At 34.7% G+C, this 27,216-nt stretch overlaps 1 protein-coding gene across 3 annotated transcripts in view; it reads right to left on the minus strand.

Moving 5' to 3' along the window:
• Positions 1 to 27,216, minus strand: part of dlgap2a (discs, large (Drosophila) homolog-associated protein 2a) — a 1,338,703-nt gene that overhangs the window by 96,986 nt on the left and 1,214,501 nt on the right. For all 3 annotated transcript variants that reach the window (XM_039747697.1, XM_039747699.1, XM_039747698.1), the window contains one exon: positions 8,022 to 8,172. In XM_039747697.1, coding sequence (XP_039603631.1) covers positions 8,022 to 8,172 — 151 coding nt within the window. The remainder of the gene's footprint in view (positions 1 to 8,021; positions 8,173 to 27,216) is intronic.

Here is a 27,216-nt window from a genome sequence, read left to right on the forward strand (position 1 = left end):
CATTCGTCGCTTCTGTCTATCCGAAATCTTTCTTGGTCTGCCACTTCGAGCCTTAACTTGAACTGAGCCTGTGGTCTTCCATTTCCTCAATATGTTCCTAACTGTGGAAACAGACAGCTTAAATCTCTGGGACAGCTTTCTGTATCCTTCCCTAAACCATGATGGTGAACAATCTTTGTCTTAAGGTCATTTGAGAGTTGTTTTGTGACCCCCATGTTGCTACTCTTCAGAGAAAATTAAAGGAGGAGGGAAACTTACAATTGACCCCCTTAAATACTCTTTCTCATTATAGGATTCACCTGTGTATGTACAGTAGGTCAGGGGTCACTGAGCTTACCAAGCCAATTTGAGTTCCAATAATTAGTTCTAAAAGTTTTGGAATCAATAAAATGGCAACTGTGCCCAAATTTATGCACCTGCCTGATTTTGTTTGAACAATTATTGCACACTTTCTGTAAATCCAATAAACTTCATTTCACTTCTCAAATATCACTGTGTGTGTCTCCTATATGATATATTTAACTGACATTTTTTATCGTAACAACCAACGATTTATACAGGAAAATAATGACTATTAACAAGGTTGCCCAAACTTTTGCATCCCACTGCATATATATATATTATGAGGGGCCTTTCAGGAAAAAAAGATTGGTTCATAAATATACATTGGTTTAGATACATTGGTTGAGATATATATAAATTGGTTTGCATAGATCCATTCTGATATATATATATATATACATTGGTTGAGATCCATCCGTTCAGATATATACATTGGTTTGGAAACATCCGTTCAAACATATAAATTGGTTGAGTTATATATAGTGGTTGATATACATTGGTTTAAATATATATATTGGTTTAAATAGATTGGTTTAGATATATACATCGGTTCAAATATATCCGTTCAGATATATATATTGGTTGAGATAGATCCATTCAGATATATACATTGGTTGGGAATTACGGGCAGGCACAACGCGGCCACCCAAGTTTAGCATCTCCCTTTCGCTTCATCATTGCTTCAACACTGTTGTCATTATTGTGCATATTTTATACAAGTAGCATACTGTATGCCTGTCTGTTGCGTTTTGTTTTGTAAGCTGTCATGGTTGGGTGTCCTGGATTTCAAAGCACTTTTTTCCTTTCATTATTTAAAACACAATCATTTTTTTACACGTAAGCACTATAAATCCGTTCAGTTTGGCCAATTTACATATTCTGTTCTTGTATCAGTGCGTGCATGTGCGAGTGCTTACGCCTAAAAAAAAAAGTCCTGTCAAAATAAGAGACTCTTTCTCGTTCTTGACGTGAATCATCTTTAAATGAAATGCTGCCAATAAGAAATAATAGAAATCACCGTGCTGCTTTCTATCTTTGACGAACTATGGGGTGAAAAAAATGATCGCCTCTGACAGATACACTTAATCAGTAGTGTGCGCGACCCATGATTTGCGAGTTTGAGAGTGTGTGTGTGTGTGCATGCGTGTACATGTGCGTGTGTGGGTGCACATGTGTGTGGTTTTGTCAGTTTTACTATAAAAACAGTTAAACACTCGTTATTTGTGAAGCAGGGATATTCTGATCATTCTGATCACTGATAAACATTCAGAAGAAACAGCACTATTCCAGTGTCTTCCTCCATAACAACCTTTCAGCAAACAGGACTAATGTCCTTGATGAAACAGATCACCCTTTAATGAAATGCTGCCAATACAGAATAACAGAAATCACTGGGCGGCTTTCAGTCAATGATAAACCAGTGCCTGTTGAGTTGAAAAAATGGGAGGTACTGTGGTTGCTATCAATGCTTCCTTGTAACTCAGCTTTTGAGAAGAATCTGTTTTATGGGGTGAAAAAATAATCGTCCTTGACAGATACGCTTAATCAGGAGTATGTGCGACCCACGATTTGTGAGTTTGAGTGTGTGTGTGAGTGTGTACGTGCTTGTGTGTGGTTTTGTCAGTTTTACTATAAAAACAGTTAAACATCAGTTATTTGTGAAGTGGGAATATTCTGGTCATTTTGATCCCTGATCAGCGTTTTAAAGAAATAGAGCAACTCTAGTGTTTTCCTCCATAACATTCTTTCAGCAAATGGGACTAAGTTCCTTGCTGTAGCAGATCGACCTTTAATGAAATGCTTCCAATACAGAATAACAGATATCACCAGGCGGCTTTCGGTCAATGATAAACCAGCGTCTCATGAGGTGAAAAAATGGGACGTACTGCGGATGCGATCAATGCTTTCCGGTAACTCGGCTTTTGAGAAGAATCTGTCATGGGAGGGACAAGAGGGAGCGAGTGAAGCGGATGCATTGAGCTGGGGCGGGATGGAGCAGGGCGAGGAGGCATGTATCTGTGCGAATGTTTTAAATAATGAAAGGAAAAAAGTACTGTTGAAATCGAGGACCCCCAACCAAGATGGTTTACGAAACAAAACACGGGTTGAAGCAATGATGAAGTAAAAGGGAGATGCTAAACTTGGGTGGTCGCATTATGCCTGCCCATAAATCCCAACCGATGTATATATCTGAACGGATCTATCTGAACCAATATATATATCTGAACGGATGTATCTGAACCAATGTACTGTATATATCTAAACCAATCTTTTTAAACCAATATATATATCTAAACCAATGTATATCAACCAATATATATATCTGAACCTATATATATATCTGAATGGATGTATTAAAACCAATGTATATATTCAAACCAACGTATCCGAACCGATATATATATCTGAACCAATGTATATATTTATGAACCAATCTTTTTTTCTTGAACGGCCCCTCATTATCTAAAGCAATGTATATATCTGAACGGATGTATTCAAACCGATGTATATATCTCAACCAATGTATCCCAACCAATGTATATATCTGAACCGATATATATATCTGAATGGATGCATTAAAACCAATGTATATATTCAAACCAATGTATCCAAACCGATATATACACGAGGTGTGGCAGAAAAGTAAGGAGACTGATTTTTTATTTACCAAAGTTTTTATTTTTTTCAAACATCAATGTTATCCCCTTTAAAGTAGTTCCCTTGGGCAGCTACACACCGATGGAGACGTTGTTCCCACTGTTGGTAGCAGCGCTGGAAGTTTTCAACCGGTATGGTCTTCAGCATGTCCGTTACACTCTTTTGGATGTTTTCTAAAGTCCCGAAATGACGTCCTTTAAGGACATTTTTCAGTTTAGGAAAAAGGAAAAAGTCACACGGACTGAGGTCAGGTGAATAAGGGGGCTGAGGAACCACAAGAATGCGTTTTTTCGATTGTCCTTCTGCTCAATTGTGAGGTTTTTCGGCACCATTTTGGCACAGACCTTTCGCATGTACAAATGTTCAGTCAAAATTTGATGAACGGTAAATCTGTTCAAATTTAATTGTTCACTCAACATTCTTAATGTTAAACGACGGTCTGATCTCACAAGAGTGTTCACACGTTCGATGTTTTCATTGGTTTTCGAAATTGAAGGCCTCCCTGAAAAACTTGAGCTCGGGATAAAGAATGTTCCCCATAGGACTGTTTTAACATTTCAAACATCACACTTGCCGATTCTCCAAGCTTAACACAAAATTTAATAGCACAACGTTGCTCCAAATTCCGCTGTTCCATTTTGCGTGACGCACAACCAAAAACACAACTTCGCTAATAGCAGTCACAAAAATCACGTAGTTAACGAAAGGAGTTGAAACTCGCACTGAGCTATGGGAGGGTACTGATACACGTGCTCTATCAAGGACAACACCGCAGCGTTGCCAGATCGCTTGCAGTGTTGCCAGTCTCATTACTTTTCTGCCACACCTCTGAACAAATGTATATATTTATGAACCAATCTTTTTTTCCTCAATGGCCCCTCATTTTATATATATATAGACCAAGATTCAAATTCATATTTTTTACTACTATAAATGAAAATCTTTGTGTAATCTGGCAAAAATGTAAACATTGTATTGTCACCATACATCAGAAGCTATTATGGTAAGATAGTTTAAAAAATACCTCAGCTAATCTCAGATGACCTTGAATTTCCTAACCATATTGTGGAGTGAAAAAAAATTATGATCTTAGCCCACCAAGTATAAAGGAAAGCACAGATAGTCCTTATTAAGTGCAGGGTGCTGATATATTTGCACAACTTTTGCAAAAAAAAATTCAAGTTCTCTTATACCCTAAGTCCACAAAAGATGGACATCCAAAAATAAAACAAGATTGCTGTACTCATCCCACTTTGTGACTTGAAACTTTAATCTCATAGTTCCGGCCACACAAAAGAACTAAAAAACTAGCCTGCTGAACTAAAAACAAAAAACCTGTCTCAGTTCTACAGTTTAGGATTATACTGTATAATTCCTGAAAAAAATTCATAACTATAGTATACTGGCTTTAAAATTGGGTAGAAAAGGTCAGAAAACAAGGTTGTTGGTTGTAAAATTAAACAAACGGTGTTTTTCAAAATACAAAATCATGTATACCACATCTAGTTTGTTTTTTATTGTATTTATTATTTGTGTTATGGTCTGTAATGTGCCACACAATTAATTAGGTACATAAATCTTGATATCCATGTATGTAATCAGCTATTAACAACTATGCTGTATATAGATTTCGTTGTAGAGAAAGCTATATGTATGATCGGGTTTTTAACAAAAAAAAAAAAACACCAGAAGTGCAATATATATGGAGCAATGCCCTACTTGTGTAAATTATACAGAGGTTACTGACTGGCCCAGCTAAAATCTGGCTAGAACTGTTGATGTGATTGCTTTCTTATGAACCATTGGTCAACATCTGGTGACTTGGTCTGGATTTACAGCATCAAGATCACACTAAATAGAGTACAGCAAGTTGACTGCTGAATGACAGCAACTTATTTTTTATTATTGTATGCTGTCTTTAGTGTATTTTGTTCCAGAAGCACTATATGGTATGTTATTCTGTTAGAATCTTTTATATTATGTGTTTTATTTATTGATGCTAAATGTACTATTTATGTCATTGTTTTTCGGCACAAATTGAAAAATAATTTCCTGAATCCACCTATTCCAGTTCAGTTAGTAAAATAAAATTAAGAATGTTAAAATGTTCATTTGTTTCATTTTCACATTCATGTAAAAGTGATTAACTTGCTATTGTGCCAAATGAGTTTGGCATCTATTGTTTCCAAAATGTAATTTTGCAATGCTTATCAGTCCCATATGAACTGTGAAATACAGACCCATTTATTACAATACTGACTCATGGGGTAATGGGTATGACACTGCAAACACTGGACCAAGGCATCAGTCCGTTGCTTGGCATGCTCTTTCATAAACTAACTCAATTTAGAGTCAAGAGTCAGCCTAACATCCATGTTTTTGAGATACAAGAGGAATATGTGGTACATACAATAAACCTATGGTGGACCTTGAGCATTTCCAAAATGTTCTTTAAATTGCAGGTCTACTATAATAAAAAGTTCAAATAGGCTTTACAGTAGCATTTGAAAACTGAAGCGAGTCTTGTAATCATTTGTTTGATAACAACAAATATAGGCTCCTCATTTACTTCTCTTTTATCTGACAAAGTACAAGGCAAGCTTTTGTATTTAAGTATGAATTACTCACACAGATTTATACTGCTTTCCATTAATTTTTACCAAGTAATGACTCGCGTTACCTCTCATGGTTTACAAGCTGATTATTTGTTTCAGTCTTTACAGAATTACAATGTTTAGAAAATACAGATCACTGTCAATATATTCTAATGAGAAAAACCTATCATGCCAAAACATTTACTTTGGAAGCTAATTTAAGCAAGGAGTTAATTTACAGGTAAAAATTAACAGTAATTGGTTGTCCCATGTTGTGTGCTTAAGTGAACAAAACATTTCATGAAGTAGCTTATCATACTTCAAATTTGAAATGTACAGTAATGTATATTCATCCATCCATCCATTTTCCAACCCGTTGAATCCGAACACAGGGTCACGGGGGGTCTGCTGGAGCCAATCCCAGCCAACACAGGGCACAAGGCAGGAACCAATCCTGGGCAGGGTGCCAACCCACCGCAGGTAATGTATATTGTTCATAATAATTGTACAGATTTTCTCTGTATATCAAATTCTTATTTCAGAAAATATACTGTAGCTGTAAAATTAGAAATTAATTTTATATAAATAAGCCCCTCAACACTAAATAAAAATGAAAAAAGCAAATGTATGTTGAAAATATGATTATAAGAAATAATTATTTTTAATTCAGAAATACTGATTTGTATCTAATTTGGGAAAAGAAGGCACGTTATGAAGAAAAGATTAATATATATGGTATACGCTGAGGCAGCATCTGTGATCTAAATAAGAAATTTGAACGCTAGGAACAGAAATCTGAATAGGTCTAATGTTTGGTATGAACATCTGACCTAGACTCCCTGTACATCACAAACTATTCTGAATATTAGTTAACACTGCACAGCTTTGCTAGCCCATTTAAAATGTTAGTGATTTTAAATGATTAAACATAAAGTAATGTAAAAATATTATTTATTTTAACTTTTCATGAGTCAGGGTGGAAAATCAAACATGCTATGGCCCACAAGGCTGGAGGAAGTATATTTAAAATACAAAAGCAATACCAAGTGACATTTTATATTTTTTGTGCTGTACTTTAGTGCTATATTTTTAATAAAATATTTTAGTGGGACAGTGCTTTTTGTATTAAAATAATAGGCTTTACTGTGATTTACTAGAAAATCAGCTGTTCAAATATCTTCACTCTGCTTCACATTTTTCACAATATGCAGTTTACTTTTATCTTATTAATCTGTCACAAAAAATGTCCCTATATAATTTCTTGTTTACTGCAAATGACTCATTTATAATTGTTTTATGAGCTGAATGTATACCTTGTAGGCAGGTTCTTACGTTTTCAAATTTCACAAATAGGCAATTTACACTAAATAGTCTTTACTAAAACGGTTATAGTTTTAAAAAGTTGTAATATAACTCACTATAATGGAAGCAGAAAGTCAGAGACCTAAATAAACATTATTTAAAGGCCAGACATACTGGATTAACTCTCCTTCAAGTAAGGTATAAAACGTTAAATTCAAATAGATCTAATCCTGTTTTGTTGTTTTATAGTATCTCAAAAACAGTCTAGAGTAGATTGCACTTCTGGAGATTGACTTAATTTTGTATTGTCCAAAAGAATTATCACACAGCATTCATGTTTAGTTTTTAAGGAATGCTAATATTAGAATTAATAATCATATATACATAATTGTTAGTACATTTATAAATGTATTAATGTAGAAAAACTGTGCCATGCCACTATTTGTCTGAGAAAAAATAAGGAAAGAAATGAAACATTATTGGATTATTCTATGATAAAAAATGATGCTATAGTTTTGATCTTAAAACAGATGTGTAGAAGCAATGTAAACACTTTAGAAACACAGCATGTTTAAATATTAGTGTCATTTTTGCAAGGACCTTAATAAATAGCTTGGAAATATGATTATATATGACTTTTCTTTGTATTACAGACTAAAAGAAATTTACTGCCTAAGGACATTTTTCCAGATATTATACTTTTATTAGTGATGATTATTAAAGAGTAACCATACAAAAGGTGTTTGCTTCTCATTTCCATATCTGACCTAATTTAAATGTAAAGACATACATTAAAAAAACCTCTCACCCAATGCCAGGGCAAGAAGGAGCAAATACATGTACATGTATTTAAACGTGTACAAAGTTATTTGAGCAAGATTGGAAGCATCATTGATTTAGCAGTCCTTAAAGGAATTATGATTATTAAAGTAATTGCTGACTTATCTTATTTGAAACAACAATATAAAATACTTAGAAACATCTGCTTAAATGTGTGTCAGAAAATTTAAGACATTAGACCATAAAGCTCTCAGATTCTTAACTAAAAAGCAACACTATAAATTTTTTAGTGACACAATTCCTCCAACCCTGTAATTCTTCAGTACATCCAGAAAATATACTCACCTGACTCACGCAGCTTGCCTGACTTAGCGTGCTTACTGCTCTCATGTAGCTTTGATTCCTGGAACGAAACTTAGGGGAGTTATAGTTGCCTGCAGGATCCAAGCTGACATTAGTAGGCATCTCTCTTGCAGGTTGTAGTTGGTAACTCTGGCTAAATTTAGAAATAAGAGACAATAATACAAATTAAATGGACCTCACAATGTTTAGTTATTAATACCACACATGGCTAACTTGACCTTTGGCATGTTTTAATCTACTTATCTTAAAAAGTCAGATCTCACAATAACCTTACAACATAATGAAAAAATAAAGAGAAATAAGTATTTAATTATTTTTGCTTTGTATTTTCTTACAAAATTATTAATCTTCAGAAAATACAGTATGTAATATTAAACAAGTAAACAAAAAAGTGCCTAATTTCAGATTACTAAAATGACATGGTGAGATTCTAAATAATATTTTTAGATACAATAAGTTGAAAAATATAGAACACATTTTCAGATTTGCATTGTCACTATTGTACTATTTAAGGTGGTCAGAAAATCTAGCTGATAGTTAAAAAAATAAATACATAATTGTATCATTGAATCTGATATTACCATTGTAACATACATGCATTTTGGTTCCCTTCTGACACGTGGACCTATGATCTCAATCCCCAGTATAAATCTTTTAGTTTTATAGTTGCTTTAAGTTTTATAATACTTTCCATAAAGAAGCATGGAGAAAGCAAACCACTGTAACCTTAAATTGACACATTTAAAATCTCTGCATAATATAGGTTTGCAGGCAATTAGTGCAAAGCAGCTTTACATACAAAGATAGAAGTCACCCTAGACAAGATACCAGTGAAAAGCAGGGCAGATTTCAACACACACTCACTCACCCAGGGTGGATATTATTATATTATGTAAGACACTGGGATGTGGAAGGAAAACCAAAAGGGAGCAAAATGCAAACATGTAAAGAACCTGCAAATTCCCTACAGACAATGACTGGCTGGAGATGCAAATCCAGTCCCCTGTGCTGTGAGGCAGCAGAACTAACCACTGTACCATGGTGTAATCCAAATATGAAACCTCCATCTATCTTTCTGTATTATTTATCAGGCACCAGATTACTTGGTTAATTCTATTCCTGAATAATATGAGTCACCAGTGAAAACTACAGGAGTTTAATGTTGTCAGGTTACCCAAACAAAGATTATGAAAATGATATACTGTATGTAAAAAAAGGTTTTAGTGGTAAAAAGAAAGTGTACAATTTAAACTATGTATTTAAATAATACAAATCTTCAATGTTAAATTTCCACCAAAAAGATAAAAAGAAAATTGTTACTAAAGGAAGCTGACCGGGTATTTACTGCTGCTATCTCACTGGCCCAAGTTCCCGAGTTTAATTGCCACCTAAATAATTATTCTTTGCAATGTAAAGTCAGATGTTCTTCTAACATCATCACATGACCATAAAACTTATTACTACAGTATTTTAAGAATATCTAAAATAGTTCCAGCTGACATAATCCATTGTATACACCCATGCTTTAGAGCCCAATGTCACGGGGTGCTGGAGACTATTATAGACACTACATGTGTAAAGCAGAAATCAGACGTTCCTCAGTTAATAAATATTTATGGTTCTCTATTTTCCTATTAAGTGTAGACATTACCCCATAAAATGGCAGATTCATTAGTTTTCTCTTTCATTTTATCCTTTTCCAATCTCCTTTTACTTATATCCTTTTACGCCTTTTACTACTCTCTTTCTGGTCTAGGGCATTGCATTCTAGTTTTGCTCCAACTGTTCTAATCTTTATCTAATTTTCCTGTAAACCTAGTATATGATAAAGGATGAAGTTAACAATCCACTGACTATGCACTCTACTATAAAGAAGCATTACCTTATAATCCTTCACATGACATTTTAAAACATAACATTTACCATAACTTACCATTTTTTTTACCACTTTTACCATAAGAAAATTCCTTAACTTTAATTTGCTTTTCCCACAAATCACTGTTTTTTGTGGGGTTTTTTTACCAAAAAAATTCAATGCTGAAACTAGCATGTTTTATACTTTTGGCACCTTGAAGTCAGACACCACATAATACAACAGTATTGCACACAAAATATTCAACACTGACCCCAAAAATTTTCTCTCCACGCAATAAATTCTCATGTTTTCCAGTCTACTACTGGATTATATTCTCTATGCTATGAATCTTCCAAAATTGAAAATAGATTTGTTCCTGAATTAAAGCACCAACCTTAAGAGTGACTGGTGGGGAAATGCATTAATTTTTTCCCTTGGTAATACAGTATGTCCATCATCTATTGAAGACATCTTAATTTTGCAATTAATTGTTATCATGGAATAATTTTATTATTTATTAAACCTGATCTAATAAAAGTCTCTGCTGCTCCTGAGTCTAACAAGCCAAATAATTTTACAGACTTGCTTACTTGTTACAAGTAGGAGCACATTATTTTAGCGGTAATGCCTTTTAACTATCCATCTCACAAACTCCAGTGTGAGATGGATAAGTTCATTTTGCTTTTGTCAGTTTTGCTTACTTTTTTAACATTTTCTTGCTTTGAATTAAAAAGTTTTGACTTTTTAGAATTTTGGACCTTTTGTATTTTAGAATTAATGTATTTGAGCATTTGCAGTTGCTGGGCTTGTAAATTGTTTAAAATTCTTTTGTGTATTTTGGACTTTTTTGTATTTTCCCAATTGCATTTGTAAGTACAGATGAATTTTGGCTGTTTAATAGGTTTGGTTAAAACCTAAAAATATTTAATATTTTGATGGGAATACTCACAATTAATTCTGCATAAATAAAATGTACAGTTTTTAGGTTTTATTATTATTATAAAAAATCATGGTTTTTTTTTGTCCACATCATCAAAACACCATTTTGTTTCAACATTCTTGTTTTTCTTGGTTTTATCCATGTTGTTCATAGTTACCACAGCCATGGTTGGTCTAAAGATTTGTTACAGAAGGGCTCTGTCAGTTTTGGATTTTTTTTTTTGTAGGGCGTTATGGATTCCTTTCTTGCAGAATCACGGGTGAAATTACAGGAATCGCACATGAAAACATTGCCATATATAAACAGAATTGTACAAAATCGCAAATTCAAACCTGTTTTGTCATATTAAATTGTCAAACCTTCTATCACACATTTAAAAAAAAAGATGAAAAAGACGTGCTTCATTTATGTGGTTAAGATTCAGTGACAAAAAATATTTGTTGTTGACAAGTAGGCATGGGTAAAAAAAATAAATTTTCCAATTAATTGTTATTTTTCGTTTAAATGATTCCATATTGATTCTTAAAGTCTCAAGATTAAATCTCTAGCCTGTTCAATTACTATACAGTATGTAGATTTTTGCTTAGGTTTGCTTTTGGTGTTCAATCCAGTAGATAGCGCTAATGCATCTGTTAAGTCTTTCTATAGAAAAAGCATCTTACTATCTCGCATAATATTGTGTGTCCTCTTTAACTGAAATTAGCATCTTAGACACTTAAATCTGATGTGTGGACCTGCCACGGATTCAAACTATGCATCGGTATACAACAACTGGATAAAAGCAAAGCCATATTACAAGCTATTCAACTCATTTTTGTTGCAACACAACAAGTTTGAGAAATCATTTACCCTGATGTCACCCATAAGCGTAATCTCAGTCAACATCCAAATGAGTACAGCCTAAACAATCTATACTGGAAATGGCAGGTAGCTCCAAGATTCCATTTAATTCACCTTGTACCCAAAAAATAACGGAATCTATAGCAGTTTTAATCTGTAAAGATAAGACACCATACACTGTTGTCGAAAACTGTATTTCTTCTTAAATGTCATTTGACTCTTATGCATATTATATGAAGTGACTATGTAGACACCCTTCAAATAAAGTGTTACTTAAATTTGTCATATTACATTGATGTTCTCTATGCATGGTAAATAATTTCTAAAAAAAAAAAAGCCACCACTTTAAATACATCAGTGCACGCTAATTCAGTCAAGATAAAATGAATATTGAATTGATCAGGGCAATCTGAATCGGAATCTAATTGAATTGGAATATCAATGCTAATTCCCAGCCCCACTGATAAGTTTTGTGTGGTCTTTTGTCATATATAGGGTGTTCCAGATCTTATTATGCAACTTTTAATGCAATTCAGGAAAACAATACAAGACAAAACAATTGCTGTCCGACTGACAACCATCACCCCACCATTTTGGATCTGGACCACTCTGTATATGTGTGGATATCTGTTATGTAACTTTTCAGAGGCTCTTGACTTTGAGGGTAGCAAGTGCAAGGGCATTTATTATATATTTTATGACTGAACACACTTCCCAAGTGCAAACCTCAAACACAAGAATGTTAAGAATGTCTTTTAAAGCCTATCATTTTATGATGGCAGAGATATGGAAAAAAAGAAATTATGTTCATGTAGTTTCACTTCAACCCAGCCACAGGGAATGCACAAACCAGTGTGTTTCTTTGTGTCGGTCCCAAGCCCGGATAAATAGGGAGGGTTATGTCAGGAAGGGCATCTGGTGTAAAATTTGGCAAATCAATATGAGGACAACAATACAAATTTCCATACCGGATCGGTCGAGACCCCGTTTAACAACGACCGGCGCCAGTACTGTTAGCCAACAGGGTGCTGGCGGAAAATGGGCTACTGTTGACCAAAGAAGAAGTAGAAGGAAAAGAAGAGGAGAGAGATGTGTTCGGAGGCAGGAGGAGAAGAGGAAAGTAAAGAAAGTGGAACTAAGGGTAGGAACTTTGAATGTTGGCAGTATGTGTGGTAAGGGGTGAGAGTTAGCAGATATGATGGAGAGAAGGAAGGTTGATATATTGTGTGTGCAAGAGATTAAATGGAAGGGGAGTAAGGTCAGGTGGATTGGAGGTGGATTTAAGTTGTTCTATCATGGTGTGGATGGGAGGAGAAATTGTGGTAGGAGTTATTCTGAAGGAACAGTATGTCAAGAGTGTTTTGGAGGTGAAAAGAGTGTCAGGCAGAGTGATTATGAAGCTGGAAATTGGAGGTGTGAATTATGAATGTTGTTAGTGCATATGCACCGCAAGTTGGATGTGCATTGGGTGAGAAAGAAGATTTTTGCCAAGAAAGAGCACCCCAGATGCAATGTTTGCTCTGAGGATATTGATGGAGAAGTTTAGGGAAGGCCACAAGGAGTTTCATTGAGAAAGCATATGACAGAGTGCCTAGAGAGGAGCTGTGGTATTGTATGAGGAAGTCGGGAGTGGCAAAGAAGTACATAAGAGTTGTACAGGATATGTATGAGGGAATTGTGACAATGGTGAGGTCTGCGGTAGGAGTGATGGATGCATTCAATTTGTAGGTGGGATTACATCAGGGATCGGCTCTAAGCCCTGTCTTATTTGCAATGGTGATAGACAGGTTGACAGACGAGATTGGATGGGAGTCCCCGTGGACTATGATGTTTGCTGATGACATTGTGAGCTGTAGCGATAGTAGGGAGCAGGTTGAGAAGACCCTGAAGAGGTGGAGATATGCTCTAGAGAGGAGAGGAATGAAGGTCAGTAGGAACAAGACAGAATACATGTGTGTAAATGAGAGGGAGGTCAGTAAAATGGTGAGGATTCAGGGAGTAGAGTTGGTGAAGTTCGATGAGTTTAAATACTTGGGATCAACAGTACAGAGTAATGGGGATTGTGGAAGAGAGGTGAAAAAGAGTGTACAGGCAGGGTGGAAGGGGTGGAGAGGAGTGTCAGGAGTAATTTGTGACTGACGGGTATCAGCAAGAGTGAAAGGGAAGGTTTACAGGACGGTAGTGAGACCAGCTATGTTATATGGGTTGGAGACGGTGGCACTGACCAGAAAGCAGGAGACAGAGATGGAGGTAGCAGAGTTAAAGATGCTAAGCTTTGCACTGGATGAGTCGAGGATGGATAGGATTAGAAATGAGTACATTAGAGGGTCAGCTCAAGTTGGACGGTTGGGAGACAAAGTCAGAGAGGTGAGATTGATTTGGTTTGGACATGTGCAGAGAAAAGATGCTGTGTACATTGGGAGAAGGATGCTAAGGATAGAGCTGCCAGGGAAGAGGAAGGCCTAAGCGAAGGTTTATGGATGTGGTGACAGAGGACATGCAGGTGATGGGTGTAAGAGAGCAAGATGCAGAGGACAGAAAGATATGGAAGAAGATGATCCGCTGTGGCAACCCCTAAAGGGAGCAGCTAAAAGAAGAAGATGTAGTTTCACTTCAAATAAGGACTTTTGGTAAAGCTCAAAATGTTTATTTGTTTAGTCTTGTGAATACATTTTAACTAATTTTACTTCATGAAACATTTATGTTAATTTGATATTTTAAGTTTATGTGACATATTTAGGATAACTAAGGCTGAATGTATCAACACTAAGTTTTTTCACGCAATTTAAGTGAAGCATTATAAAAAATAAGGTTAAAGGGTAATAATGCGTTTGTTTTTTCTTTGAACCTTTATTACAATATAACATTTGTTCAATAGAAAATATAAATGTAAAAATCAGAATCACAGAAAAGGAAATACCAAAAATCAGAAAATGGAAAAAAATTAAAATGGAATTTGAGAAAAAATAAAATGGAATCCATTGCACTCCTTTCTTCTTTGCAAAATTAATGAATGACTTCTCCCAATATTTATTTTTATTTGAGCACAGTATAATTTCATTAGAGCTGCTGCTCAGGCAGCATATTGCTTTCTTATAATACACATTAAACAAAATATTTTCTGTTTATGCTGCATTTTCTTTTTCCTGTGATATATTTGTAATTATTTTATCATACATTAGGTTAAGTGCAGGTGTCAGAAGAGGACCTTTTTTCAATTTCCTGGGTAATCCAGTTACTAATTGTGTCAAAGACTGTCTGCAGGATGGAGGTATTTGCTGTATTGCAAAGGAGTCACCACTTTGAAGTTTTTGGCTGGTTGAGATTATAAACCTATACGTGCCTAGGTCACAGCAACACAAGGAGCCCAGAGTGGAGAAAAAGAACGACGAGGAGACGCTGACAGGGATTCAACAATTTTTCAAAACTTCTATTGGGAAACGAGTGTCCAGTGAACAGAGTGCATCGGCAGACAGTTGGATGATTAATTGCTGGGGTAACACAGTGCACAAACTGGACTCAGCACCACTAAAGGTTGTATCCTCCAATTCTGTTTTTGACGGACTTTTAGAGTGTGGACTGTGTTTTCCTTTTAAAAAAAGGAAATTCGTCTTGATATTGTTAGATTTTGTTTATGTTCATTTATCTTTTTAATGTACTTATTATTGTATGGTGTAATAGAAGTTACTGTTGCTTTTCCTGAAATTACTCTTGTGTCTTTCATTGTGTGTTTACTCACCGCCCAATTTAAAGAAACCTGTGTGCTATTATTGGTAAATTTCAGGTGTTCCCAGTCTCTTAATAAAACTGGGTGGCGTAGTCCGATATTTGAATGGTGTTTAAGTTAGATTACCTGTAAGTGTGACCAAACAACTATCACACAAGTACTGTGACAAAGTATTTGCCTCCATCCTAATTTCCTCTACTGCAAACTTTGGAACCGAATGTTATCAGAAATTTTAAACAAAATTCAATAAAGTAAAGAACACCTGAGTAAAGAGCAAGTATTTCAACTGATTTCATTTATCAAATGACCAAAGTTATCCAGCTGGCACTGTGTAAATAAAAAATTGCTCCCAATTACATAAACCCGTTTTTTTTTTTTTAAATGAACAAGTCACAAACAGAAAGTAAGGCACAGTTCTGGCAAAGTACTATGTTCCTAAAAAAATGACAAGTACACTTGGTCAGAATATATATATATATATATATATATATATATATTATGACAACAAAAGAGGTTTATCAGAGATCAGTCATGATTATTTTAGTATAGCATTAATTAATTCTTGCCAAATTATGAAAAAAGTTTCTATCAACACATACATATTCTTCGTATAAAAATCTGTAAATATCTGGATATCTAGTAGCTTCCACAGATAGAAAGCTGAAATACTGTATATAATTATTATGAACGGGGCAAATCACTAGCATCTCTGCTTTAAAGTGTCTCATACATTGGACCCAAATCTTCAGATAATTGTGGAGCACTGTGTTGCTTGTACACTGGCAGTAATCAATATTAATTGGAGTGCACAGTTAATTATACACAGAGAATTTTGAACATATTCCGTTTTCCATAGCTAACCAAGTAGCTGTTGCTTTGTTGGCTTCTATCTCCTCTCAAACTTTCAACAACAACAACAACAACATTTATTTATATAGCACATTTTCATACAAAATATGTAGCTCAAAGTGCTTTACATAATGAAGAATAGAAAAATAAAAGACACAGTAAGAAAATAAAATAAGTCAACATTAATTAACATAGAATAAGAGTAAGGTCCTATGGCCAGGGTGGACAGAAAAAACAAAAAAAAAACTCCAGACGGCTGGAGAAAAAAATAAAATCTGCAGGGATTCCAGACCATTTGCATAGTTGCGGCCCTGAAGTTGAACTAAAGCATTTAGTATTATGCCAGTTGCTGCTTTAGATGTTTATAAAGTCATCTTTTAATGTGTGGATCTTTTGAAAACCACTTTAAATTCAATTTAACTTTTCATAAAAAGGGTTTGTTACTCTATAGGTATAATTTGAAAATGATACAGGAACTTTCGGTGGGAATGTATATTGTAAGAATATTAAATAAACGCTTAAGCAAACACTTTCATGGCATATACTGTAACTACAGACATCTCTCCAGGACTTCATTAACGCACCCAGCCTTTATGACTGCCCATACACCGTGGAGTAGAGGCGGCCCCTCTAGCCTATTTTTAGCCTATACTGATATGCCAGGGATTCCAGCAAAACTCAGTACACAAAAAAACTTACAATTTTCCTTTACAAAAACAATCCTTAAACTATGCCGTTTCTCAACCAGTCAAACTCACGTAATCGAACCAGCATTACATGTACTTAATCAGTATAACCCCAACCTTTCACTCCATATACTCATCTCTTCGCCAACCATGTATTAATCCTGACGCAAAGACTGCCATTTTCAGTACACTCTTCAGTTGACGATTTGATCAACACTCACAGTTTCACTAGGAATGTGCGGTCATCAAAGACACAGCCACACCTACAATTTTTCTTTCCTCAACCACTTTGTGATGACAATTTTGTTGCCTTCCTGGATTACAGTTTTCATTTTATACTATGTCTTTTGCTCTCATCGTTGATGGTGTTTAGCAAGATTACATTCACAATTCCCAGGCACCAATTTCCATCACTTTATTTCAATAAGAGGTACACTGCTGTTGTACTGGAAGTATATGTTCGTCCTATGCCACAAAATACAGGGAAGATCCTCAGAGGCTGCAAATTTTTACCCCAACCCAATTTATTAATCCAAAACAATTTATTACAGCTCAAGCAACATCTTTGGCTTCATTTTCATTAACTAATTTTCATTAACTCATTAGCTAACATTTTTAACCATTAATTGCTTCTTTTAGCCTTGAACAGAGGCATTCGGTTTTTAATTGCTTCTTGTCTTTTAATCAGCTGACAATTAACAATGAGATGCAAATGATAAAGAAGCCAGCAGTTTACCATCTAATTCAGCAGTTCTCAAGTTCAGATCAGGGGCTGACTGTGGTGGCAGGTTTCGTCCCAACCAATTTCTGCTTTATTTGGTCTATTACTTTATTTAAATAAACTATAACTTTCCCTGTTTATGTTTTGGTGTCAATTTACAAATAACAAAAGAATGTAGTAAACGTTTATATATTACATATTGAATGGAAATAATTGAGTGTTTTTTGAATCTTGGTTTTAAAGTTTTCATTATAACTGCTATGAATTTTATTCTGCCTTTATTTTTAAGGTCATTATATTTTATTATTTGGATAATTATCAGTTAATTATTTCTGGTTATTGAAGCTGTTGTTTAGTAACAGCTAGCTTAAAGTAACTTTCAGCGTAAATTGACACTTCCATCACATGTATCCTCTTGGTTAATTGTCATTTTCAAATTACAATTAAAGTTTTAAATTCAACAGGAAAAAAAATTGGTAATTTAATAAAGGCAATCAAGATGTAATCAGTATATTTTTGTAATTAGAGTTAAGCTGCCGTGACTACTTTTTAAAGCTTAAAGCCTGAGCTCTGGGTTAAATTCAAAATTGTACATGAAAACAATACCTTCTCCATACATGGAATATGGAGAAGTAACACCTTAACAACAGCTTTAACAAACATACTGTGTTAATTTAAATGGTGAGACCAATGAAACATTTAATATTGGATAGTAAATTAAACATACTGTATAGCCCTGCTTTCCACGGTGGTACATATCTTTGAAATTTTGGTCAAGGTAAGTGTTGACCAAGCTATACATGATTTAATGGTAAACATGCATTTTTTTAGTCTAAAATGAACTAACTAGAAATGAAACTAAAAATTAAAGAACTTGAATGTTAAGGTCACTCGATTATCCTCACGGTGCCTGTAGATACATGGATATTGTATGTGTATATACAATACTGTCCAGACTTAAAAACATTTTGCCAACAAGTAACAATTGTATTAATGAATAATTGTGCATTCAGGCAGACCATTTATCCATCAACATGCTTGTTAACACTGTTACTGAAACATATTTGATAGCAGGTATTCACTTAACTGATAAAAATGAAGCTTCTTTCTCTCTCACTCGTGCTGCTTCCAAGCAAGCAGATGTCACGACCTTGCTTCTTCCTCTCCTTTCTCACTCTCTTTCAAACTGCTGGCTTTAAACACGAGTACACGGTCACAGAGCCAGCATCGACTCACCAATCAGGCTGAACTTGGGTCCTATATAACTAAGCCAACAGGGATTCTACAGTTGGCATAGCTGTATAGAACCCTCAACAGCTGACTTGAGGGACCCCAACACTTTGTCAATGGACAATGGCTGGCCAACATAAAATGAGTAAGAGGAGCCTATTTAAAGTTTTAAAATTGAGAAACGCAAAACTCACTAAAAAGTTTTTGGGGTTTTAGAACATTTTTTTGGAGTGGAAAACAAAAAATATTGTCCCTCAAAGCATCATTCACACTTATGTGTTCACCTGTGTTTTTTTTTTCTGCAACAGCATAATGCAGGAAATTCTTAGCACACCAGTAAAATCAATCACCAGTCAGCTTCAAAGGTGCTGGTTCCCCACCTTAGAAAATCCTTCCAATATATTTAATGCCTAAACATGCTTTATTTTGGGTATCTGCCTAATTTTGGACAATGCCACTACATCCAGGTGCATAATGGTGGTTTACATTAAAATTGGATACACAGCACACACTGACTTCTTTACCTCATGGTTTTATTATTCTCAAACTGTGTACCATAAAGCATTAAGGCAGCATTTAATAAAACGGAAATTTTTTAATTTCATATTAAAGCAATTTAATATATGATACTCGAAACAATTGGCCACTGATCTTAATCAGCTGATTTTCACTACGAAAGACTCAATCAGTGATTAGTAAATTGGCTGATCACAAAAAAACATTTTTTTCAGAATTTGATTTTCTAATCTTTATGATAATTTAGCTGCGGTGCACACGTCTTTTTTTTTATGCTGCAAACTTCCTATAAACAAAGAGCAGCAAGGCAGAATTTTACCAGAGAGAGAGAGAGAGAGAGAGAGAGAGAAGACCAAAACTGTGTTTATTATTTGTTTGTGTGTGTCACACAGTATATGTTTAGGTAAGAAAAATGTAATGCATAATTAAAATGGTAATCCATATTTATAATTACTCATCAGAAATTAGGAAATCTAGCTGGCACACTGTAAAAAACAAAAAGCACCTGTATAAATATGGTAAAAGTATATTTTAACAGTCCACTGAAATTAATTATTAAAACCTTTAAATGCATGTATAATTACATTTAAATAGCGTTTAAGTGCCAATATCAATTAATTGAATCAATGTGTGAGAATATCTAAATAATGTTTTGTTAGGCAAATGGTGAAAACTACTTTTTAAATTAACCTTTATTTGAGATATGTACATTACAGACTAAATTAGACAATTTAATTATGAGAAGCATCTTATGTTCTTTTAGGCCATATATATTATGGAAAAATATTTCCTCCACATATTATATTAGTGTTAAAAGTATGTATTTTATTGTATATTTATTTTAGTATTTTATGGTCACAGAATAAGTATATATAATTTCATTTTGTCAATAAAAATCCTCCAGGTGCCCCCTGGCGGTGACCACGGGCCCAAACAGGGCTGAGCTTCTAAGCTCTGATCCTGTGGCCCGGATGCAGACCAGGACGGCTGCCCTCTAATGGTCCAGGGGAGGTATTGTCCCTCTCCTGGTCATTCCAGGCTTCCCGGCTGGGCAGGATCCCCAGCCGTCCGCCACAGTATGTGCAGCAGAACAAAAGGCAACAGGCAAGTTTAGATAAAGTATAAGTGTATAAAATGATGTCTTTAGGCTGATTAATTTCAGTGGGAAATTATGACTGACAGAAAACTTTAAGCAGCGCTTTCTGTACCCCAGACAATTTGGAAATGAACTTAGGCGCACTCTAGAACTTAACCCACATGGAATTGTAACTTGAAGGTAAAGGCTACCCAGGAGTTCCAGATCTGTAAAAGGTAATTTTCATCCTATATCTAATTAATGCTTTAGTATTATAAACAATTGACAAAAGCTATTGATCATGTTTTCTCTCATTTAAAAAGATGCCTGGATTTCAGTAAAACGATGTGTATAGCTATATGTACCTAGCCAAATACGATAAAATCTCTTACCAGTGACACCTTGGAATAAAAATGGAAGGGACTATTTTAAGTAGTACTAAAAACAAATTTCGCTATCAAAGCACAACATAAATTTACCACTATCTTCTTCAGTCAATGACCAGGACATGAAGTAGATGGCCTCATTAGGTGCTTCTGCATACCAGGATGAGAAGAAGCAAACTAACTCGGTTGCCCACCTGAGCACTGCATACCCAGAGCTGTAATCCAGAAGCAGATGGTTAAAAAAATATATTGCTTTTCTTCAAACAGTACTTCTGGCTTTATAAAAGCCAAACTAATTGCAGAAAAGAAAGTTTAAGAAATTGTACATGTATCAAAAAAAATCTTAAAATAACTGACTGAAATCAGCATTCAGTTAATTAAAGCACCCATAGAAGAGGACACCTTCAAAGAAGTTCAGAAGTAAGTGAGGTTGACGTCTTTATCAAAACAACTTAAATCTCAATAAATTATTTATAGTCTTTTTCAAATTGCACGCTATCTGCTCAATGTATAACCGTTAATCACCCATAATCACCTAAACAAGATGAAGGCAGGCAATGAACTTTCAAACTTGTGGTTTAAAGTCCATTACCTTAGTCACAACACCACATTACCTGCCTCACATTAACGTCAAGAACACAAATAACAAATTAACCTTACATGAGTGTTAGGTTAACTAACTACAATAACTGGCAGAAATGAGAGTCTACAGATGGCTTCAACCTTGTTTCCAATGCTGCCAGGATATATTTTAGCTTCTTGTAAGCCTTAAATTTGATAAGGCAAGCTCAGTAAATAAATGGATGGTAGTGTTCATTTTTGAAGTATTTTCTTCTAATTAAGCAGATAGTAATATAAACAAAGTCAAATCTGGAAAAAAGTAAATGAAACAATTATGTAAAATAAAAACATGAAAGAACAAAAAATTAACCAGCAAAAAAAAAAGTAATGATTGATCAAGTTAAAAAAAAATTACATTTCAGCTGTTGCATTTTCCAAGGTAGTGGCAAATACAATAGTTCTGGCCTGAGGATTGACAAATGCCAATGTAAATTTTCCTAACAGGGTGCTAGATATTATGAGAACCCTTCATAGATTTACTATAGGTTAAGATTCTTAATGGATATGACACCAAAAATGTAAACTTTTTCTGAAGTGCATATTGTGATTTGATGGAAGCTAAAAGAGGGCTTCTAAAGTAGAGGATTTCTCTCTGAAGAAGAGGTGAGGAAAATCTGTATTTTAAACTTTACAGATGGGATGAAAGGATGAAAAGCATCAATTCAGTTCTCAAAACAATTACACAAGTGGTGATTATAGACAAAAGAAGGAATACAGTACATATGAGCACTTGACAGGTGCTCAGTTTTGCTATTTGCTGACAGCCTTACTTTTTTACCCCTTCAAGAAAAAAGTAGGTGGCATAGAAATGAGTCCAAAGTGAAGCTTGCTGAGAAGAGAGTGAAATAAAATGCATTAAAAGCATCTTTACTTTATTTTGACTGACAGAAAGACCAAACTGTTAATGCAAAATGTATATATGATATGATATAATAATATATATGATATAGTTGAGGAGGCAAGAAAACAATCAGATAGTAAGTTTGCTTCTGGTGTTGAACAATATGTTAATTACATATATGACTTTTGGTAAATAACTACCGAATACTTCTTAAAGGTTTTGTAAAATAATATGTTGGCATAACATTATGTTTAAATGTAACACGCATTATGCATTTGATAACCTATACTAAATTTATTATGCGCTAAATAATTATACTTGTAATTAAAGTCATCTTCACCAACAAATTGTAGCATCTTAACACATCTTTCTGAGATACGGATACTCAAACCTGGGCTGAATGTTAGCGACCTGCTCATAGCATCTCAATAAGAAAATGTGAAAAGACAAATGACATGCCTTCCTGTATGATGCCAATGACTTGGCAGTCTTAGTGCCTTACCCAACTGCTACCAATGCCTTATGCAATTCACTTTTTCCCAATGAATTTGTCTTTGTATGTGGAATAGAAAATTCATTTACACTTCTACTCATGTTAAATGTGACTATCACTGATGGAAATGGTCCATGCTCCAGTGCTGATTTCAAAGAGTAACAAAGTAGCTCCTGTAATTATGTTATAAGAAGATGTCTGCAGTGACTAATTCTTTACTTTAAAGATTACTTTTGAATTCTATTTTCAAAAATATTTCAGAAATTCAGAAATTATTGTATGCATAATTTAAAAAGTAATACTTAAGCAAAATGAGTATTGTGCAGTTTTTGTCATTATCAAAAATATCTGCAGTTTCAAGTTCTGTATTTGGCGATTACTGATTATTATTTATTACTAAAAATTCCTGATATTTTTATGTTATGATTATGAATTCAGATACTAGTAAAAAAAGAACTTTTATTGAATAAGAACATAAGGATGATATTGAAATAACCTATAAAACTTGTCTTATGTTTTGAAGAAATGTGTTGATGACAGGTTAAATGTGAAGAGTAATTGTTCATAGCATGCAAATACATCATCTATGTACAAGTCTCTAAGTGTTTTAATCCTGGACATTTTATAGACATCAAATAGTGTTAATACATTTGATAGGGTAGAAAAAGGTAGTTGTCATGCAGAGGTGCATAAACACACATAAAAGCTTCTCTGTCTTAAAGTAATTCCTACATTGATTCCATATTCTGAGGAAACAAAGGGCAATTGCATTATTACTGCATTGATGATACTTTGTATTAACTGGAGCACAAAGTATTACAAGTATTGCAAGATTTTATTTCTATTCCAGACCAGGCTTGTGTATATTCATTGATTTGCATTTGTATATTTGCCACCCAGGAATAGAAATAGATATATATTTAGATCTATATATCCATGTATTTAGATAGATAGGGGATACTTTAAAATAGGAAGAAAAGCCTGGACAGGATCGTCATCTAAATGATGTTGATTCTTCCTACTAAAGTAAGATGGTGGGTAGACTATCTATTCACTTCTTGTTTAATTTTTTCCATGCAGACAGCAAATATTTGTTAAAAAAAGCTTTATATTTGCTTGTGATATTTACCCCAAGGTATTTAAACTTATTTGCTAAAATAAATGGGAAAGCATCCAGTTTGAAATTGTGAGCTACAGAATTCACTGGATACAGCACACTTTTATTCAAACCGATTTTGAGTCCAGATATCTTTTAAAAGTCTGCTAATGCTTTTTGGACTGCTGGCACAGAATTTTACGGGTCAGAAATATATGTATAATCTGCATATAATGATATTTTTTGTTCAAGTTCTTCTTTGAGAATTCCCTTTATCTTTGATGCATTTCAAAAGTAGACAGCCAGTGTTTCAATGGTGATTGCAAAGGGCAAAGGTGATAAGGAGCATCCTTGTCGAGTACCACATTCTAGTTTGAAGTAGTCTGAAACAATGTTGTTAACACAAACTCAGGTTTCTGGACTAGTACAAAGTAGGTGGATACATTCACATATGTTTGGGCTGAACCAAAATTTGTGCAATGTGGTGAATAGGTAGTCCCATTCAACCATATCAAATGCTTTTTCTGCATCTAAAGATAATAAGATCTCTGGGGTGTTAGACTTAATGGGTGAATATATTACATTAAACAACTGCCAAAGGTTAGAATTGTCTGACTTTAATAAATCCAGTTTGGTCTTGTGATATTACAGAAGAAAGCACTTTCTCAATCCTTCTGGCTAGAACTTTGGTGGGTATATTAGCGTCATCATTCAGAAGAGATTTGTCTGTGTTTTTCTTAGGAAAGATGGTAATTAACGCTTGGCAAACGGTTTGAGGTAGGATTTTGTTGTCTTTAGCTTCTATAAATGTTGCTAATAATAGTGGAGCTAACTTATTTGATTTTTTTTTTTTATAAAATTACACTGTGTTGCCATCAGGGCCTGCTGCTTTTCCACTTTGAAGTGAGTTATATCAGTAAATTCTGAAAGTGTCAGAGCTTTATCCAGTTCCACAGTACTAAGAGTACTGTATCTATCTGTGGTATCTCTAATGAATCAAGAAAGTCATTAGATTGTGTCTTACTTTCTTTAAACTGAGCAGAAAATAAGAACTTATAGTACTCTCTGAATATGTAGGCTATTTTTTAAGGGTCAATCATTTTTTTTCTCCCCTTCTGTTGTTAATTATTGTTATTGCATTACAGAATTCGTGCTTGTGGATTTGTTGGGCTAAGATTCTCTCTGTGTTCATAATAATGATGGTGCTATTTAAAGATAAGCTGTACCATTTCTTTAGTAGTCAAGAGGTTAAATTGTGATTGCAAAACTGGCCTTCTAAAGTGCCTCATTAGGAGGCTTGCTGCATTTTAGATTTACTGTGGTAATTTCGCTGATTAACTCAGATGCCTTCTTGGTTTTTGATTTATTTCTGTGAGAAAGATATGAAATAATTTGTCCTCTTAAAAATGCCTTCAGAGTTTCCCAGAGCGTACCTGCTGAGACCAAGAAGGATGTATATATCTCAAAAAAATAATCAATTTCCTTGGATATGAATTCTATACAGTTTTCATTTTTCTGCTAATGACAGGGGGGTTAAGACGCCAGCTACGAGATGAGTGTGTAGGACACAGTAATTTAAGCTCCATGATCAGTGGGGCATGGTTAGAGATTACAATAGCGTTATACTTACAAGGTTTGATAGTGGGCAAAAAATTATTGTCTATAAAAAAATGATCAATTTTTGAGTAGCAATGATGTACGATTGAGAAAAAGGAATAGGCACTTAAGTTAGAATTTAAAAATCTTCATGGTTCTGATGAGTTATGATCAGTAACAAACTGATGATATCACTGTTGTAGGTGAGGATCTATCCAGATCTGGATTAAAAACACAAAGTCTTTGGCCATTACAATTTTATCAGTGTTCACATTACATTTTGGAAGAAAGCTCTATCATTCACATTAGGTGCATAGATATTAATCAAAATAATTTTAGTACTGGATAGATTGGCTGTCACCATGACATATCGCCTTTCATGTATGGTATTACATCTGACAATATACAGTGGAACCTCGGTTTGCGAGCATAATTCGTTCCGGAAACGTGCTCGCAATCCAAAGCACTCGTATATCAAAGCGAATTTCCCCATAAGAAATAATGGAAACTCAGATGATTCGTTCCACAACCCAAAACTATTCATATAAAAATGATTAATACAAAATATAAAGTAAAATACATAATACAAATTAACCTGCACCTTACCTTTAAAAAGAATCATGGCTGGTGTGAGTTTCTAAACTCATGTGGGATTCCACCCAACGGGACGACACACAGAAGAGCGTCCCAAAGCAATCGCAGTCTCCCAGAACTGTAGCAGTTCGCCGTATAAGCGCATCCAAAAAGATCGCAGACATGCTATAAACACCTGTTGTCAATGGGTCATACAAAGAACATTATAAAGATCCCCGTACAATAAATAACAGCGCTGTAGCTGTTTCAAGCTGAATAAAGCTGGTGTTAAAGTACTGAGACGCGGCTTCGTGTTTTGGGGAGCAAGATGGGGACTCGCACTTCACAGCGCACACACACACAGTCACAATGCTGTAGTAAACAGATGTTGACTATGAGTGAGGCACACAGACTCAGACGGAAAATAGGACACGATTGCCTGAGACAGAGAAAGAGAGAGAGAGAGACGCGCTGGGCGAGCGAGCGAGATAAGAAGAGAGAGAGAGAGACACGCTGGGCGAGCGAGCGAGCGAGATAAGGAGAGAGAGAGAGAGACGTGCTGGGCAAGTGAGATAAGGAGAGAGAGACGCACTGGGTGAGCGAGCGAGATAAGGAGAGAGAGAGAAGAACCATCAGCTCAGTTGTGATCACATGACGCTCAGCAGACAAAGTGTACCCATACTACTCGTATTGCAAGACATCGCTCATTTATCAAGTCAAAATTTATTAAAAATTTTTGCTCGTCTTGCAAAACACTCATAAAACCAAGTTACTCGTAAACCGAGGTTCCACTGTAAATGGAGTAGTTCTGTGTATTAAGACTCCTGCAAAAATTAAGGTCTCCTGTAAAAATACTACCTTGGCATTTAGACTTGTTAAGTGGGAGAGTACTTTCTTTGACTTTAATTCATGATTGAGACCGTTGACATTCTAGCTAATGAAGTTCAGTATTTGGCCGTAGAAATTTTGCTTGTGAACATTTGTTGCCATTTTGTAGACTTAAGTTAAGGTAGTACATTGTTACATATAACAGTTTTGACATAGATTTCATATTCTGACCAAGTGAAACAGCAGTTATTGGGGTGAAAGGGAAGTTTAAAAAATAAACTCATATGCATGTTAAACACTAAGG

The sequence above is a fragment of the Polypterus senegalus genome, chromosome 3 (assembly GCF_016835505.1).
Source record: "Polypterus senegalus isolate Bchr_013 chromosome 3, ASM1683550v1, whole genome shotgun sequence".
NCBI lineage: Eukaryota > Metazoa > Chordata > Cladistia > Polypteriformes > Polypteridae > Polypterus > Polypterus senegalus.